At 43.7% G+C, this 16,657-nt stretch overlaps 1 protein-coding gene across 1 annotated transcript in view; it reads left to right on the top strand.

The window, feature by feature from the left end:
• SH2B2 (SH2B adaptor protein 2) overlaps positions 1–16,657 on the top strand; it is a 120,825-nt gene that overhangs the window by 84,086 nt on the left and 20,082 nt on the right. The window contains 1 exon segment of the mRNA XM_030185595.1: positions 8,843–9,039. Within this exon segment, the coding sequence (XP_030041455.1) occupies positions 8,843–9,039 (197 nt within the window).

The raw sequence follows: 16,657 nt of genomic DNA, 5'->3' as shown, positions 1-16,657 counted from the left end.
TTGTTCATGGATTTCAGTTCTTTCGGTAGAGAGTTCCAAGTTTTGGTGCAGACGTATGTGAAACTGGTTGAAAGTGTAGATTAGGCCTTGACATTTGGTAACGTGGAGAGAGTGAGGTAGGATCACAGTGTTGCGTATGTCTTGTAGCGCAATAGAATTAAGTAGTAGTAGGATCAGTAGTAGGATCTTGCATTTTTGTTAGCATTGCATATCGGTAAATCTGTAAGTCCAGCCATGTATTCTGATGCAAGTCCGAAGATTATTCTGTGGGTCATGATGCATATCTTAATGGATAGCCAGTGTAACTTTTGGAGTAGTGGATTTGCTCTTTTGAATCAGTTTTTTCCGAGTCTTGCTGCTGTGTTTTGCACTGTTTGTAGTCTCTTTAGTGTTTGGTCCTTGCAGCCTGCGTAGATTTCGTTGCAGTAGTCCATATGGGCAAGGACCATTGTTTGGACAAGTGTGTGAAATACATCTCTAGGGAAATACTTTTTTAGCTGCTTGACTTTCCACATAGTGTGGAACATTTTCTTTGTAGTGTTTGGTACCTGGTCATCAAAGGATGGCTTGTGATCTGTGATAACTCCTAGGATTTTCAGTTTGTCTGCTGTTGGGAGTGTTGTACCCATGGTATTGATGTTTGTGAATTTAAATTTGAATGCTGATGCCTAGGTTTCAATGGTATTTATGCAATCTGATATCCTGGTAGTGATTTCAGACAAATTCTTTTTGAAAGGGATGAATATTGTCACATCATCGGCATATATGAAGGGGTTGAAGCCTTATTTGGACAGTGAGCGGGTATAGGGGTGCCATCGATAGACTGAATAATTAGGGAAAGTGGTGAACCCTGGGGGACTCTGCCCAATCTGCTTCCAAGGGGAAGAGTTTGTGGAATTCATCTTTATGTGATAAGATCTAGTAGTCAGGAATCCTTTGAACCATTTGATCATCTTTCCTCCGATTCCAATTTTATTGAGTATTCTTTGTAAGATTTGCTGATCAACCATGTCGAATGCTCTGGACATGTCAAACTGTAGTAGGAAGATGTTTTTTCCAGTTGAGATTTCCTTTTATGTTAGTAGTGTCATTAGAACCGTTTCTGTGTTGTAGTGAGTTGCATTGTGTAATATAGAGAATTTATTTATGTAGTTAACTAGCTGGTTGGCCACTATGCCTTCCATTACTTTGGTGAGTAAAGGTATGGATGCCACTGGCCTGTAGTTAGAGGTGTCTTTGATGTTTTTCTTGGTATCCTTTGGAATAGGTGTGAGCAGTATGTTACCCTTTTTTCATTGGGAATCGACCTTCCTGGAACATGAAGTTGAGGTGAGAGGTAAGTTGGTTGATGAATCGGTCAGGGGGTGTTTTCAAGATGTAATTGGGGCATGTGTCTAGCATGCGGTAGGCAGTGGAGAATTTTCTTACTGCTTGTGTGACTGTCTCTTTTGTGAGCTGTGAGAAGGCCGTCCATGTCCTGTCTACTGGTGATTCCTCTGGGGGATAGTCAGTTTCATGTATGAAACTTTTGAGGTTGATGTCGTCTTCTGTTAAGCTCTTCCTTAGGTTGAGGATGTGTCTATCCATTTCATTTACTGATGGAGGATTATCATTTGTTATTGTCAGTGGCTTGGTGTTGAGTAGATTGTTTAAAAGCTTGTATAGTTTTTTCTTGTCTCTGTAGTCTGTGCCTACTTGTTTTTTGTAGTATTGCTTTTTAGCCTGTCTTATTTTGGTTCTGTTAGTTTCATTTTTGGTTTTCATCCAGGATCATTCTTGTTTTCTGCAGTGTGCTGTTTTGTGCCTTCGTCCAAATGTACTTTTCATGGGGGCTATTTCATCTAGTTAGAAAAGATCTATAGATCAGGGCAATGCCACTGCCTTTCTCCCCTTTTCTGGTCCAGTGTAGGATTTTGTAACCAGGAGGGCATGGGTCCAGGATTATTAGATCTTCTTAATCATGGATCCAGTAACCAGTCTTTTATTGTTTCTGTTTTGTTTACCACTGATCTAGCATTGATTTAGTCCACTGGTATTGGTGGGTAATTGTCTTCTTTAAGAGTGGATTTGGAGATTTTTTTATTACTTGGCGTGCAGTTCAGTTTCTGGATTGTTTAGTTGTTTTCCTGGTTCTCTCTTGTGGTTGATCCATTTTTGAGTGATCTCTATTGTTTGAGTCTCTCCGTCTGTCTGTTTCAGATCTGCCACAAGCGTCCCTCTCAGTCGGTCATCTTAGTTACTAGAGAAAAGACCTGGAGCATGGTGGCTAGAAAGCAGACATATCAGTAAAAGATGTGTAGTGTAAGGTGCTCCTGTTACACCGCACTAGCATTGGGGCTCGCGGTGTCCTATTAGCTGGCTACCCCACTTCCACTGTTGGTGTTCATTCCCTTCCAGCACAGTGCTGCGCCACTCCAGCTACAAGAACGTGACCTCTTCTGGCGTGGCGCCTCTCTACAGTCACAACTCTTCTTTGCAACACTCCTTCTTCCAGTCGCCTCTCTGCTGAGGCCGGAACGCAACCACTACTGGAATGCCACCACTGACATTAGGGGCAGTGTCCCACCGACACCCGTTCTCCTGCCTTTATCTGGCTTCCTCTCAGCCCCAGTGCCTTGGCAACGGCTTCTGGTAGCCTTTCTGGTCCTTGTGTGCAGCTGCATTGTCTTGCCTCCTTCATGCTTGCATCCTGTTTGGACCCCTACCTGGATACCGACTATGTCTTGCTTACCACCTGCCTGGACCTTGCCTGGACATCAACTGTGCACTGCTTGCTGCCTGCCTGGACCCCTGCCTGGATACCGACAATGCCTTGCTTGCTGCCTGCCTGGACTATGCCCTGCTGGCTGCCTGCCTGGACACCAACTATGCCCTGCTTGCTGCCTGCCTGCCTGGACCTCTGCCTGGATATCGACTACCCATAGTTCAAGCCTTCCTGGCCCTCAGCCCACACCTCCCAATCTCTGCTAAGTCTCTTGCTGGCTGCTCACAGCCGAGTGGCTCAACCTTTGGGGAAAGGCGGTTGGTCTTGGTGAAGTCGTGGATTGTTGGCTGCCCTAGCCAGCCCGTCTGGTTACTAGCATAAGAGCTCACCCTCCCTCCAAATGTATATTGGCATAACAGCTCCTTTACTAGCTTGAAAAAGTATTTCTACTGCTGAAGTAACCTACTGAACAGGGGCAGCAGCACACCTTTTCTTGGGGGTGAGGTGGGAGGCCAAGCTCTTCCCCAAACCAGCATTTTTCCTTCCCTACCTCTCACCCCTCCACCCCAGAGAGGGTTTATTTCTTACCTCCTGCCCCCTGTTTTCAGAAGGGATGGAAGTCCGCAGGCCTTGAGTATGTGCAGATGCTCTTATCCTCAAGTGGCGCTAGGCAGCCACAGTGCTTCTATAGTTATGCCAATTGTAGCACTGTGAACCTGGGGGAGGGAGAAAACAAACATTTTGGTGGGGTGCCATGGCATCTATGGTTCCCTCTTCCAATACCTATGCTACAGAGTATACCAAGTATTTCACCCACCTTTGAAAATATGACAGTTTTAGACTGGATTAATAACTTTGGGGGAGAGCTCTGACTCCCTCCCCCCCCCTACACACACACTATGGGAAATTACAGATCTATATACAAAGACTAGTTTAGTGCAGTTCATTCTGTTTGGTTTCTTATCAGACCTCTATGTTTGTGTTTTGGAACATTTGTATCCCTCACCCTGCCATTTAGCATGGAGCTGTGACTTATTTGAAATGGATCATTAACAATACAGTAAAATACTGTGTAGTTTTTATTATCTATATCCTGTCAATTTGTCCAAGATATTTTCCATTTAGTGAGGTAGCATGGTATGCCTTGGACAGACAGGAAGAGAGCAGGAAAATCAAACATATTTCAGCATTCAGTTACATTTTACAAAACAAATTTACTTGTATAGTAACATAGAGGCATATTTTCAAAGCACTTAGACTTACAAAGTTCCATAAGTTACTATATAACTTTGTACGGCTAAGTGCTTTGAAAATGAGCCCCATACTAACATAGTAGATGACAGCAGATAAAGACCTGTACGGTCCATCCAGTCTGCCCAACAAGATAAACCCATTACATATGGTATGTGATACTTAATTTGTATATCTGGTCTTGATTTGTCCTTGTCATTTTCAAGGCATGGCCCATAGAAGTCTGCCCAGCGCTGTCCTGGTTCTCCAACTTCTAAAGCGGAATCTGTTGAGCCACGATCAGAGCACAAACCATAAAAATTTACCCAATACTAGCTTTGCTTTCCAATTATAAGTATATAAGTATTGCCATACTAGGACAGACCAAAGGTCCATTTAAGCCCAGTGGCCAATCCAGGTCACAAGTACCTGGCAAGATCCCAAAATAGTACAATACATTTTATGCTGCTTATTCTAGAAATAAGCAGTGCATTTTCCCCAAGTCCATTTTAATAATGTCTTATGTCTTTTCCTTTAGGAAGCCATCCAAACCTTTTTTAAACCCCACTAAGCTAACCGCTTTTACTACATTCTCTGGCAACGAATTCCAGAGTTTAAATCAGGCAGCGCCTTGTGACTCTGGGCAAGTCACTTAACCCTCCATTGCCCCATGTAAGCCGCATTGAGCCTGCCATGAGTGGGAAAGCGCAGGGTACAAATGTAACAACAACAAAAAATTAGACGTTGAGTGAAGAAATATTTTCTCTGATTCGTTTTAAATGCACTACTTTGTAGCTTCATTGTGTGCCCCCTAGTCCTAGTATTTTTGGAAAGAGTAAACAAGCGATACACGTCTACCTGTTCCACTCCACTCATTTTATAGATCTCTATCATTTCTCCCCTCAAACGTTTTTTCTCTAAGCTGAAGAGCCCTAGCCGCTTTAGCCTTTCCTCATAGGGAAGTCATCCCATCCCCTACCGGTGTTACTTCCTAATCTCCGCTAAGCTTCTTTGAATCCTTTCCTTCTAAACAGGATTCCTTTGTGTTTATTCCACACATCTTTAATTCTGTTACCGTTTTCATCTCCATCACCTCCTGCAGGAGATGCATTCCAGGTATCTACCACCCTCTTTGTGAAAAAATACTTCCTGACATTATTCCTGAGCCTGCTCCCTTTCAACCTCAATTCATGTCCTCTAGTTCTAGCACCTTCCATCTCTGGAAAAGGTTTGTGGATTAATACCCTTCAAATATTTAAACGTCTGTATCATATCACCCCTGTTTCTTCTTTCCTCCAGGGTATACATGTTTAGGTCAGTAAGTCATAAGTACATAAGTAATGCCATACTGGGAAAAGACCAAAGGCCCATCAAGCCCAGCATCCTGTCCCCGACAGCGGCCAATCCAGGTCAAGGGCACCTGGCAGCTTCCCAAACATCTTGCAACACAAATCCCATATCATTTTTGTTGCTTTTCTTTGAACCGCTTCAAGTCTTTTTACATCCTTACTAAGATACAGCCTCCAAAATTGAACACAATACACCAAGTGGGGCCTCACCAACAACTTGTGGAGGGGCATCAACATCTCCTTTCTTCTACTGGTTACACCCTTTTCTATGCAGCCTAACATCCTTCTGGCCACAGCCACCACCTTGTTGTACTGTTTCGGCACCTTCAGATCCTCGGACACCATCACCCAAGGTCCCTCTCCTGAGCCGAGCTTACCAATCGCTCCCCTCCTATCTTGTATATTTCTTTTGGATTTCTGCTCCCCAAGTGCATCACTCTGCACGTCTTGGCATTACATTTTAACTGTACAGTTCTTATTCCCGCACAGTACTAACAATGAACTTCCATATGCTTCAAAAACCTTTCCATGAAATCATTTTATTTATATAAAGATGTGCTCATACGTTTCCAAGGGACAGTCACAGACACACTGGTCTTCACATATGTATAATCATAGCACAACACTTTCTTAAATTAATGCCCCCAAGTGCCAGATAACATGTTTTGTGCAAAAATATATATATTTAAACTCACAACTTGCTAGGTGAAAAGAATAAAATGGGTCCCGACATGGTCCATTTTTCAAGGCACCCACTGTTAACCCTTTAAATGTGAAAAGTGTCCCTCACGTGCAGAACTTCTGACTGAAAATCAGACACCTAAAGAACTTTAGTTAGAAATTCTGCACTTGAGGGACGCTTTTCACATTTAAAGGGTTAACACTGGGTGCCTCGAAACAGCTCCAGCGACCCATTTTATTTTTTTTCACCTAGGAAGTTAAGTGAGAGTTTAAATATATATATTTTTGCAATTTCCATTCTTATCTTTTCTCCTTTCCCCAATATATCTATCTGAAAAAGGTCTTGTAACCTCTTTTAACATCTTTAGCCATTTTTTCTTACGCCTGTACTTTTACTAGTCGTATTTCCCTCTTTGCTTTTTTGAGTTGAATCTAATAATCTTTTCTGTGATCCTCTTGTTGCGTTCTTCTGTATTTCTTGAATGAAGACTCTTTTGCCCTTATGTTTTTCAGCCACTTGCTTGGAGAACCATATAGGCTTCCTGTTTCTCTTGTTTTAGTTTACTTTTCTTGTGTAAAGATCAGTTGCCATATTTATAGCAGCTTTCAGCTTGGACCACTACAGTTTCACTTCACCTATGTCTACCCATGCTATCAGTTCCTTCTTCAGGTATTCCTCCATTTTACCAAAATCAGTACGTGTGAAATCCAGTACTTTGAATTTTGTATGTCCACATTCTGCTTTTGCTCTTATATCAAACCTTATCATATGATGATCACTATTACATAGGTGGGCACCCAAGCAGACATTGGAAACACTTCTTCCTTTTGTGAGCACTAGATCCAGCATCGACCCTTCCCTCGTGGGGTCCATCACCATTTGTCTGAGTAAGGCGCTTTGACAGGCGTCCACGATCTCTCTACTTCTTTCATTTTGCCAACGGGATGCTCCAATCCACATCAGGCAAGTTGAAATCTCCTAACAATAACACCTCCCCATTCATACCAAGCAATTGAATATCAGATCCTCATCCAGCTTCTCCATTTGTGTCGTAAAATGTGTGCACTCAAGAATTTTTGTTTAAATTTATTTTTACACAATACAAGAAAAAAATCAGTGATTCCTTAACCCCTTTTTAATTGACATAAAAATCTAAAGGTATTGAAGTAGAGTTTGATTTGGGAATTTGAACTGCAGCATGCTGCTTTACCATGGATATTTACTGCCTAGCAAATGGCTTTTGTTAATTTCTATGTATCCAATGATGAAGACTTCTGTATGCATGAGTTTGGTTGAGGTATAGTGTTAGAGATTTTACAGTGTTCCCATCGAGTCTGCCTTGTTGTACTATATTTCATTGGTCATTCACCATTCCCTGTAGATCAAGATTACACTCAGTCCAACATCTGCCCCATATCCCACTTCCAAGTCTTGAAAACCATCTAAAACAGCTGCCAAAGCTAGCGAGGCTATTATCCAAACATAGAGACATAAAACAGAAACAGAGAAATATGACGGCAGATAAAGGCCAAATGGCCCATCCAGTCTGCCCATCCTCCGTAACCATTAACGCTTCCTTTTCCTAAGGGATCCCATGTGCTTATCCCACGGTTTCTTAAATTCTGACACAGCCCTCGTCTCCACGATCTCTACTGGGAGGCCATTTCACACTTCCACCACCCTCTCCGTGAACAAATACTTTCTTAGATTCCTCCTAAGCCTATTTCCTCTTAACTTCATTGTATGCTCCCTCATTCCAGCGTTTTCCTTCATTTGAAAAAGGCTCACTTCCTGTACATTAAAGCCTCTAAGATATTAAACATCTCCTCTCTTCCCCCTCTCTTCCAGCGTATACAAGTTGAGGTTCCTGAGCCTGCCCCTATATGTTTTACATCCCACTTACTAATTTTGTAGCCGCCCTCTGGACCGACTCCATCCTGTTTATATCCTTCCATAGGTGTAGTCTTCAGAGTTGCACACAGTGCTCTAAATGGAGCCTCAGCAGAGACTTATACAAGAGCACTATCATCTCTTTGTTCCTGTTGGTCATTCCTCTCCTTACGCACCCAAGCATCCTTCTGGCTATGACCATCACTTTTTCCACCTGTTTGGAAACTTTAAGGTGATCAGCCACAATCACCCCCAAGTCCCGCTCTTCCTTTGTACACAGAAGCACTTCACCCCTGTATTGTACCATTTCCTTGGATTCTTGTGATCAAGTGCATGACCCTGTATTTTTTTAGCATTAAATTTCAGTTGCCATATATTGGACCATCCCTCAAGTTTCATTAGGTCCTTCCTCATGTCATCTACACCTTCCGGGGTGTCAACCCTATTGCAGAGTTTGGTATCATCCACAAAGAGACAAACCTTACCAGACAGCCCTTCCGCAGTATCACTCACAAAGATGTTAAGCATCCAGCCACCTAAGTCCCTCTGGCCTTTGCTGGAGACTGCATGGTCATCACCAACAAGCTAGAAGTGTATTTAGTCAATAGGAGCCACATTCTCCTTCAAAATCTAGCCTAGTTGTATATACCTCTTAAACGCAGGGGAGTCAGTGGGCCCATGGCTAAGGCCATAGTTCCATTCACATGAGACTTTGGACACTGCTGTTTGTGGCAGACTGAGGGTAGAGTCAGGATTGATCCGAAAAGGACAGGAGATGAACTGCCATAGTTGTAGCAACCCCTGCTGGCTATAAAGTGACTCTAATTGATCAAGTCAGAAGATATGGCTCTCCAGACATTGCTGTCTTTGATGGGATTTTAAAGAGGAAAACTATATTTAAAAAAGTCAAAATTAAATTTTAAAAATCCCTGTTGTAGGTGGATTTAGTTAGTGACTGACTGAGTTTCTATGATGATCTTCTTTCAGGGGACGACTGTGAAGCAGAAGCAGAAATTAACCTATCAGATTTCCCCTGGTTCCATGGCACCTTGTCGCGTGTTAGAGCTGCGCAGCTGGTACTGGCAGGGGGAGCTCGCAGTCATGGCTTGTTCGTCATCAGGCAGAGTGAGACACGGCCTGGGGAGTACGTGTTGACATTTAACTTTCAGGGGAAGCTAAGGTAAGTACAACACCTTTAATTACAAAACAGAATAGCACAAAGAATTTGAAAAACCAGAGGTTAACTTGAACAAAATTTAGTCAACTTAAGAATTGTGCCTGATGTAGCCACATTTCACCCAAAAGGGGCTGCGTCAGGATCATATATCTATGTAATAAATCCGGAACATACTATGTAAATTTAGATAAGTAATTAAAATCATGTACAGCTTGTCACATAAGTCAAGATACCTATATTAAAACTGTGTAAAAAATCTAAAAAACTGGAGCAAAAGGAAAAAACATTTTTAGCATACACATGTCTGTTAAGAATTTTTTTTAACAAAACATACCCAAACTGGATAGTGTGTCTCTAGTTGTTCGCTTAAGCCATAGCAACAAAACCGTAACTTCCTGCAGGAGATGTAAATTTATCACTACACTGCCCAAATTACCATTAAAATTAACATTGTAGATATTGTACACAATTCCATTTTTTATCGTAACATTATGAATTATTAGAATAATCTAATGAGATGAAAAGAAACTAACGAGGTGTTGCTTCTGCTAGGAAACATTTCTCAGAATAAGTTTCCTTTCTACCACTGCTATAACTTGTGAGATTGAGGGTGCTTATTGTATGGGGCCCTTTTACTAAGCCACATAGGTGCCTGCACTCGCCCCACACGCATCAATTTGGAGTTACTGCCCGGCCACCGCATGGCCCTTTCAGTAATTTCATTTCTGACGAGCATCTGCTACGCGTGCCAGAAAAGAAATTTTATTTTCTGGCGTGTGGCAGAAACCGGGCAGTAATCGTCATTCTACGTGCATAGACGATTACTGGGTGAGACCTTACCGCTAAGTCAATGGCTGTTGGTAAGGTCTCAGACCCAAAATGGACACACACCAATTTTTATTTTGCTTCACATCCATTTTCGGCAAAAATTGTAAAAAAAAAAAAAAAGGCCTTTTTTACAGGTGTGCTGAAAAATGGATCTGCGTGCTCCCAAAACACGTGCCTAAACTACCGCAGCCCATTTTTCGGCGCATCTTAGTAAAAGGGCCCCTATATGTACAATTTCTTATTGTCCTACCCCAGCCCAGATGCTTGCGTTTGTGCCATCCTACCCATATGTGGAGACTGAGTAACTGAGTTTGAGTTGTACTATCATAGCTTAAGAACCCTGGTTCACAGCTTGGCCAGCCTATATTTCTCAGGTGGTAGATCTGGCAATCCTGTGCAATCTACAGTGTTCTGTTAAGAAAATGTATTGTCATCTTTTCTTGAAAGTAAGATTTTGGTCTTTAAAGCAGTGATTTAAAATACTGAATTTTTGCCTCTGTCTGTTGTTTGGAGTGTCACACATGGAGGTTCTGAGTCCCCTCCCTTCCCTCTTCTCCCTAGTCGCCTCTTCCTTTTGTGGGTTAGGTAATTGGTGGCTTGGAATTCCTTGTACAGGATTTCCTTAAGAGCCTGAACTAGTTAAACAGTTCAACAGACAATTTTGTTTCTTTCTGTGTTAAGTGGGGTCTGGTTAGCATTGGCTGCAGCTAGAGAGAAGGAAGGAAATTAGCCTTCTGTGGAACTTGTTATTGTAGATGCTTGTGAATCTTTTGCTCTACTGGAGTTTGGTTTTTGTAAGTCTTAATGGTGGCGCCATATCAAAAGAAAGAAGTGCTTTGCGTGTGCAAAGCATAAACAAAGCTTTTGGTGGGAAAATGTGCCCTCTGTGTGGCTGATGCTTTGTCTTCAGTTTCTGAGGAGGAACCAGCATCTGTGCAGCACAGCTCTCTCTGTCGCACTATGTTGGTTGCAGCTGATTTGCCTGGTGCAGGTGAGTCTTTTGTGGCAGACCCTTTTTCAAGCTCTGCGTTTTCCTCTGCCACATTGCCTGCCAAGCAGCTGCTTTTCCCCTCAGGCCACGCATGCTCGGGGCAGGCAATGCGGCAGAGGAAAGAGCAGCGCTGGAGGAAGACCTGTTGGTGGGGCCTGGGAGGGACCCCCACCAGCCAAACCAGAGGTCTTGCTGTGTCTTCTCTGGGTCCTCCCCAGCCTCTAAGGGGGGCCCGGCGCCTCTCTTCTGCTCCTGTCAGGATGTGATCACCTGGGTCCCATCAGGAGCAGGATAGAGAGAGAAACCCTGGTGCCGGGTTCCCTTTGGAGGCTTGGGCCCGGGGAATTTTCCCACCCCCGCCCTTCCTCTCAGCGGCCCTGCAGCGTCTCAGGGACTCCAGCTTTCTGCATGTGCCATACCGCTTGCAAAACACAAGTTTGTAGACTAGTTGCACTTCCGGCCGGCGGGTGGGCAGGGGTGGCGGAAGCAGTGGTGATCCTGGAGGGGCGGCACCGATCCTTGTAGGTTGGCAGCCATGCCCGGCAGTGGCCCTGCCCCGGGCCTGGCTCAGTCTCTCAGTGGCTCTGAGACATTGGTATCGGCATGTCTGGAGGGACAACCCAGCGCTGATCCAGTGCATGTGGCAGCGCCTCCAGGCCCCACATAAGCAGAGCACCCCTATAACACTTCTGTCCCAGATCAAGGGCTGAGGATGCAGCTACCCTCCATAAAGTCTGCCCATATCCTCATACGTGTTGCACTCAACCCCCAACCTATGAGATGATATGGAAAGGAATGGCGGAGGGGGGAACCCCTTCTTCCTTAGCGTCCCTCCGGACCGGACCAGGATTGGACTGATGGGTTGTGCTCGCCTACCAGCAGGTGGAGACTGAGAAAAAAACTCTGACTCTAGAGAGCCAATAGGAGCCCTGGCCATGTGACCTTAGCCTCAGTATTTTCTCAGTCTCCCAGCAGGTAGGAAGCGAGCCCATTAGTCTCTCTCTTTATCTTTTAGTGGTTAATAAGGCTACCTCTTCTTCTGTGCCTAGGAATTCTCGGTTAGACGCTGGTCAGGCAGGAATTTCTTTTCCTTTCTTGTTTCCTTTCTTTACAGCCTCTGGGGGTGTTAAACTCGGTGTCCCCGAGTCCCTCCCCCTTCCTCCCCATCTCCCATATGTGGCTGGGAGGACTACCCTTGTTAGAAAGGTGTATGTCTTTGGAGAGGCAGCCACTATAGAAAGTTAAGCTAAATCACGAGCAGGCAGAGCTCTGTGTTTTCCCCATTACTTTAACGAGCAGGCAGCTCTGGTTGCGTTTTGGGTGTCTATATATCTAGCTGATAAAAAAAAAAAAAAAACAAAAGATGGCAGCAGTATTTTGGAGGAGTTTTTTCTTGGCTGGTTATTGCTCTTCCTTCTGCTTTTATTTGGTCAGTTTTAATGTTAGCGGTTTGTCGGCGGAACAGGGCTTCAAAAAAAAAAAAAAAAAAAAAAAGATTTTGGCGCGAATCGGGTACGCGCGTGCACGCGCATTACCGTCATGTCCGAGAAGCTGAGACGCTACGCTGTATGCCAGCGTTGGGGGATCTCCTCTTCCAGCTCCTGTAAATATTGTACACCGCTGGGGGGTGCGTCGGGACCTTCGCTTTTGCCGTCTTCGGGGCTTCAGTTGTCAGCCCAGAGTCCCTCGCCGTCGCGGCCTGCTGTAGCAGTTCGGGACGGGTCAGGTGCACCTCCAGATGCCGCTCCCGCGAATTCTGCGAGTGCGGTGCCCATTTTGTTTGTTTCCCACGACGCGAAGTGTGTTTATTTGGATGTAGAGAGCTCCATTATGCAGGAGAGGCTGCAGCATGTTTTTTGTCAGCGCCAGAGTTGTTTTCTGTATTGCAGCCTGCTCCTTCAGATCGCAGTGCTCTGTGTTATGTGTAGTGCTCCACGCAGGGCTCGGTGTTATGTGTGGCACTCTGTAATTTAAATCTACAACGAATTATACGAATGAGAACAGAAGAACGCATTTATGCACTCCATTAGCACAAATGGTTTGAGGCTGCTTGCTCTAGATTCCAGGATTATTTTTCTCTCTGGTTTCCCAGTGTTGCGGTTACCATATTTCTTATTCTTTTTCTGCCTTGAGTCTATGGAAATTCTGCAAGGTTGTACTGTCAGTTTTGACAAGTTTATGATTTTAATTTTTGTATACACAGAATTTAAGAATTTTTATCTATAGGCATAGAGTAGATTGTTTTTCGATGCCAAAAATATATATAAGCTCTCTCATATTCTCTGGGGGACTGCCCTGTCTTTCAAGCTCCCAATCACTCAGCTGCAGGAATGCTTGGTTCATGTCCTCCCTCTTTTTTCCAACTGTCTTGAACCCTCTCATTTAATTTTGGCTTTCTTCTGGTAGTTACAGGACAGATGACCACTCAGACAATGAGGTCATTTTTTTGTCAATTTGCATATTTCCCCCTTCAGGATAGTGGAAGGTTCTCAAACCATCTAATGGGGTTTTTTATCTTCGCTATCAGTTCAGCATGGGCAGATGGTAAACTTTATGGTTTGGTCCAGTATGCCTATACATACCATCTAGAGATCTTATATTCTTGTCTCCAGCTTTCTTGAATTTAGACACAGTATTGTCTCCTCCACCTTCGCCAACAGGCTGTTGTGCTAATCCACCACCTTTTCTGTTAGCAGGATTTACCTCGGAATGGTAACTTAGTAGATGATGGCGGATAAGAATCTAATAGTCAATGATTGGTGCTCTACAATTCTTGCTATAATATCTTATTTCCTTTCAAGTATTTCCCTCAATGGCTATAGTATTCTACAGTGTTTTAAAAACTTAATAAATTTTTTCTATGACATAGGGTGCATTGTTCAGAGGCCATGGGGATCTATAGCTCTTTCGTATTCCCTGAGGGACAGTCTGGGCTACTAAGCACCCAATTTTGTAGCTGCCTTTGAGGGCATGCTTTATTCATATTTTCCCTACTTTTCCAACTGGCGTGAACCTCTTATTTTTTCATCTTGGCTGTTTTCTGGTAATTACGGAACATATGAGGTCATTTATAGTTTTTTCTATCAATACCGCATTAACAGTTTGTAAACATTCTGGTTTTTGTCCGGTATGCTCGTTCATAGCATCCACTATCTCGTCCTTAGAGATCTTATGTTCTTGTCTGAAACTTTAGTGAAGTCACATACAGTCTTGTTTCCATTGCCTTCACCAGAAAGGCTGTGGCACAAAATTTCACCACTTTTTGTCCGTTTCACATACTTTTCCTTTTCCTTTTCATTCTATGCGCCTTCACTCCACAGCTTCCTTTCAATTGGAAGGGATTCTTTCACTTCCTGTGCATTTTTGCTATCAGTACATGAGTTTTGTATACGGGAAAGACTAAGAGTCCATCAAGCCCACCATCCTGTTTTCAGTTGGGTCCATACAGGTGCAAATACCACATCATTCTCGGTACATCTCAGTACATCTCAGTATGGGAGGAGAGATGACCATGATACAAGGATGTTGAGAAAGTCCTCATTACCAGTTTTCTTGCCCTGCTCTTCGGTCTAGCGGCGGCTCCGCGCACTTTCACTTAACTTATGGTCGTAGTAGCAGTGGCGCTCATGAAGCAAGGCTTCTCGTTTCATCCTTTCCTAGACGACCGGTTCATTAGAGACAATCTTATTGGCAGAGTTGTCACGTCAAGCAACGGGTGGTGCATTTCGGACAGACTCTAGCTTACGTGGTGAATGTAGCCAGGTCTCTCATTTGATCTCTCTTTTGAGCTTTCATGTGATCTCATTACATTTCATTTCATATCTCTGTTTTTTCTTTCTAGCTCCCAAGAAGGAATTGCTTCTGCATTCTCTTTGGAGTCTCGGTAGTCTCCTTTGGCAACTTTTCACTCCGTCAATTTCAGGAGCATTGGAATAATTGAAATAAATAAATAAGAGAACCTTATGTGTATTTTTTTTGTGTGGGTTTTTTCCTCCTTGATTTCCCCGTGCTAGACTCTCTCCTTCTGGGCGTTGTCAGCGGAGGGTACCTTAATGGGACGTCCCAGTTCTAGAACCTTTTGGTTTCGCTCTGACCTCCCATATTCCTCGCTTAGTCTCTTGCTGGAAAGATTCGTCAGTGGCATGGATACATGCCCTCTCGCACCCGGATATTTATCTTGGATGGGAGTCCCTCAGCTCAGTTGGCCTCTGTATTCTCAATAGTGCAACACGGGTCTGGTGGTTGAGATTGAGCATCCTTCCTGCAGGTATGCCTGGAGAATATACGCAGTGGACAGTTTTTGGTGGCTACATCGAGGAAAATATATATGTATATATATAGTCTACTAATAAGTACATATGTAATACCCACACTGGGAAAAGGTCAAAGGTTTCATCGAGCCCAGCTTTCTGTCCACGGCCAACCCAGGCCATGAGCACCTGGCTAGATTCCTAAACGTACAAACGTTCTCTGCATGTTATTCCTGGAACTGTGTAGTGGTTTAATGGACTCCTATATGTATCTAACAGATAAAAGGTACTAACAAGTGTCTACTGTTGTTTTATTCCCGTTTCCACTAATTGGGGCTACGACAAGAGTCTCAGGTGATCTGCTTGCAGAGGCAAACAGCTACAGACGATTCTTTCTCTCTCATTTGAATTGCTCTCTGAGATATGTTTTCTTCATATTGTCTAACTGCAGCGGCTGGCAGTTGATTGGGACCTTCAGTCTAGTTTGCAGCAGGAATTTAGGTACCTTCTTCTCCTGCATAGTATTTTATTCTAGGCTGATTTATTTACCTGCACTCTTATTTTTACCTATTTAGCTTCAAGTGATCAGGTACTTTCTCACTGACAGCCTTTACATACTTCCAATCTGTTGCTAGGTTGGCAAGGGTCTAGGATATCTGCAGGAATGGTAGATTCATTGCAGATTTTTTTGTTTGTTTGTTTCGAGGCGGCTCCGTCTCTACCTTTGCCATCTTTCGTTCAGTCGTTTTTTCTCGGCTCTCTCTCTGTCCTTTGCGCTGTACTATTAGTGCGGTAGGGAACAATATATAGCGGCCCTTGGTAGGGGGCATGTTCAGCGTCGCTTGGACTTTTCAGTTTTCTTGCTTTGTAGTCCTCCTATTTAGTTTGTTGGTGGCTCTTGGATCATCAGGCTTTCGGCTCGTTATTCATCCTAGTTTGGGTGTTTTAAGGGACTCTACCGCGTTCTCAATATCTGTCCCTCCCGTAAGATTACTGCTTTGGTACTTCCCATCAGTCCAATCCTGGTCCGGTCCGGAGGGACGCTAAGGAAGGAGAAATTAGATCTTACCTGCTAATTTGCTTTCCTTTAGTCCCTCCGGACCGGACCAGGCCCCTCCCAGTTTCGTCATCTTGTCAACGGAATATTAAAATAAATCAATAAATAAATTAAAAAAAAAAATTACAACCACCACAAACAAGCAATTAAGCCAGAAGCTTGTATAGATAGAAGTTTAAGTGAGCCATGTCACGTCTCTGGTCGAAGTTGCTGGTGGGCTCCGTTCCTGGTATATGTTTATATGTATATTGGTAGATATCTGTACAGCTTTAAAGGGCCATACCTCTTCTCTGGTGGGAATTGCTGGTGATCTATAATACAAGTGAGCCATACCTCTCTTCTGGTGGGAGTTGCTGGGGAGCTATGATACAAGTGAGCCATACCTCTTCTCTGGTGAGAATTGCTGGTCAGCTATAATACGAGTGAGCCATACCTCTCTTCTGGTGGGAGTTGCTGGTGAGCTATGATACAAGTGAGCCATACCTCTTCTCTGGTGAGA

Source organism: Microcaecilia unicolor, chromosome 13, assembly GCF_901765095.1.
Source record: "Microcaecilia unicolor chromosome 13, aMicUni1.1, whole genome shotgun sequence".
NCBI classification, from domain to species: domain Eukaryota; kingdom Metazoa; phylum Chordata; class Amphibia; order Gymnophiona; family Siphonopidae; genus Microcaecilia; species Microcaecilia unicolor.
This window is presented reverse-complemented; position numbering and strand designations above follow the sequence as displayed.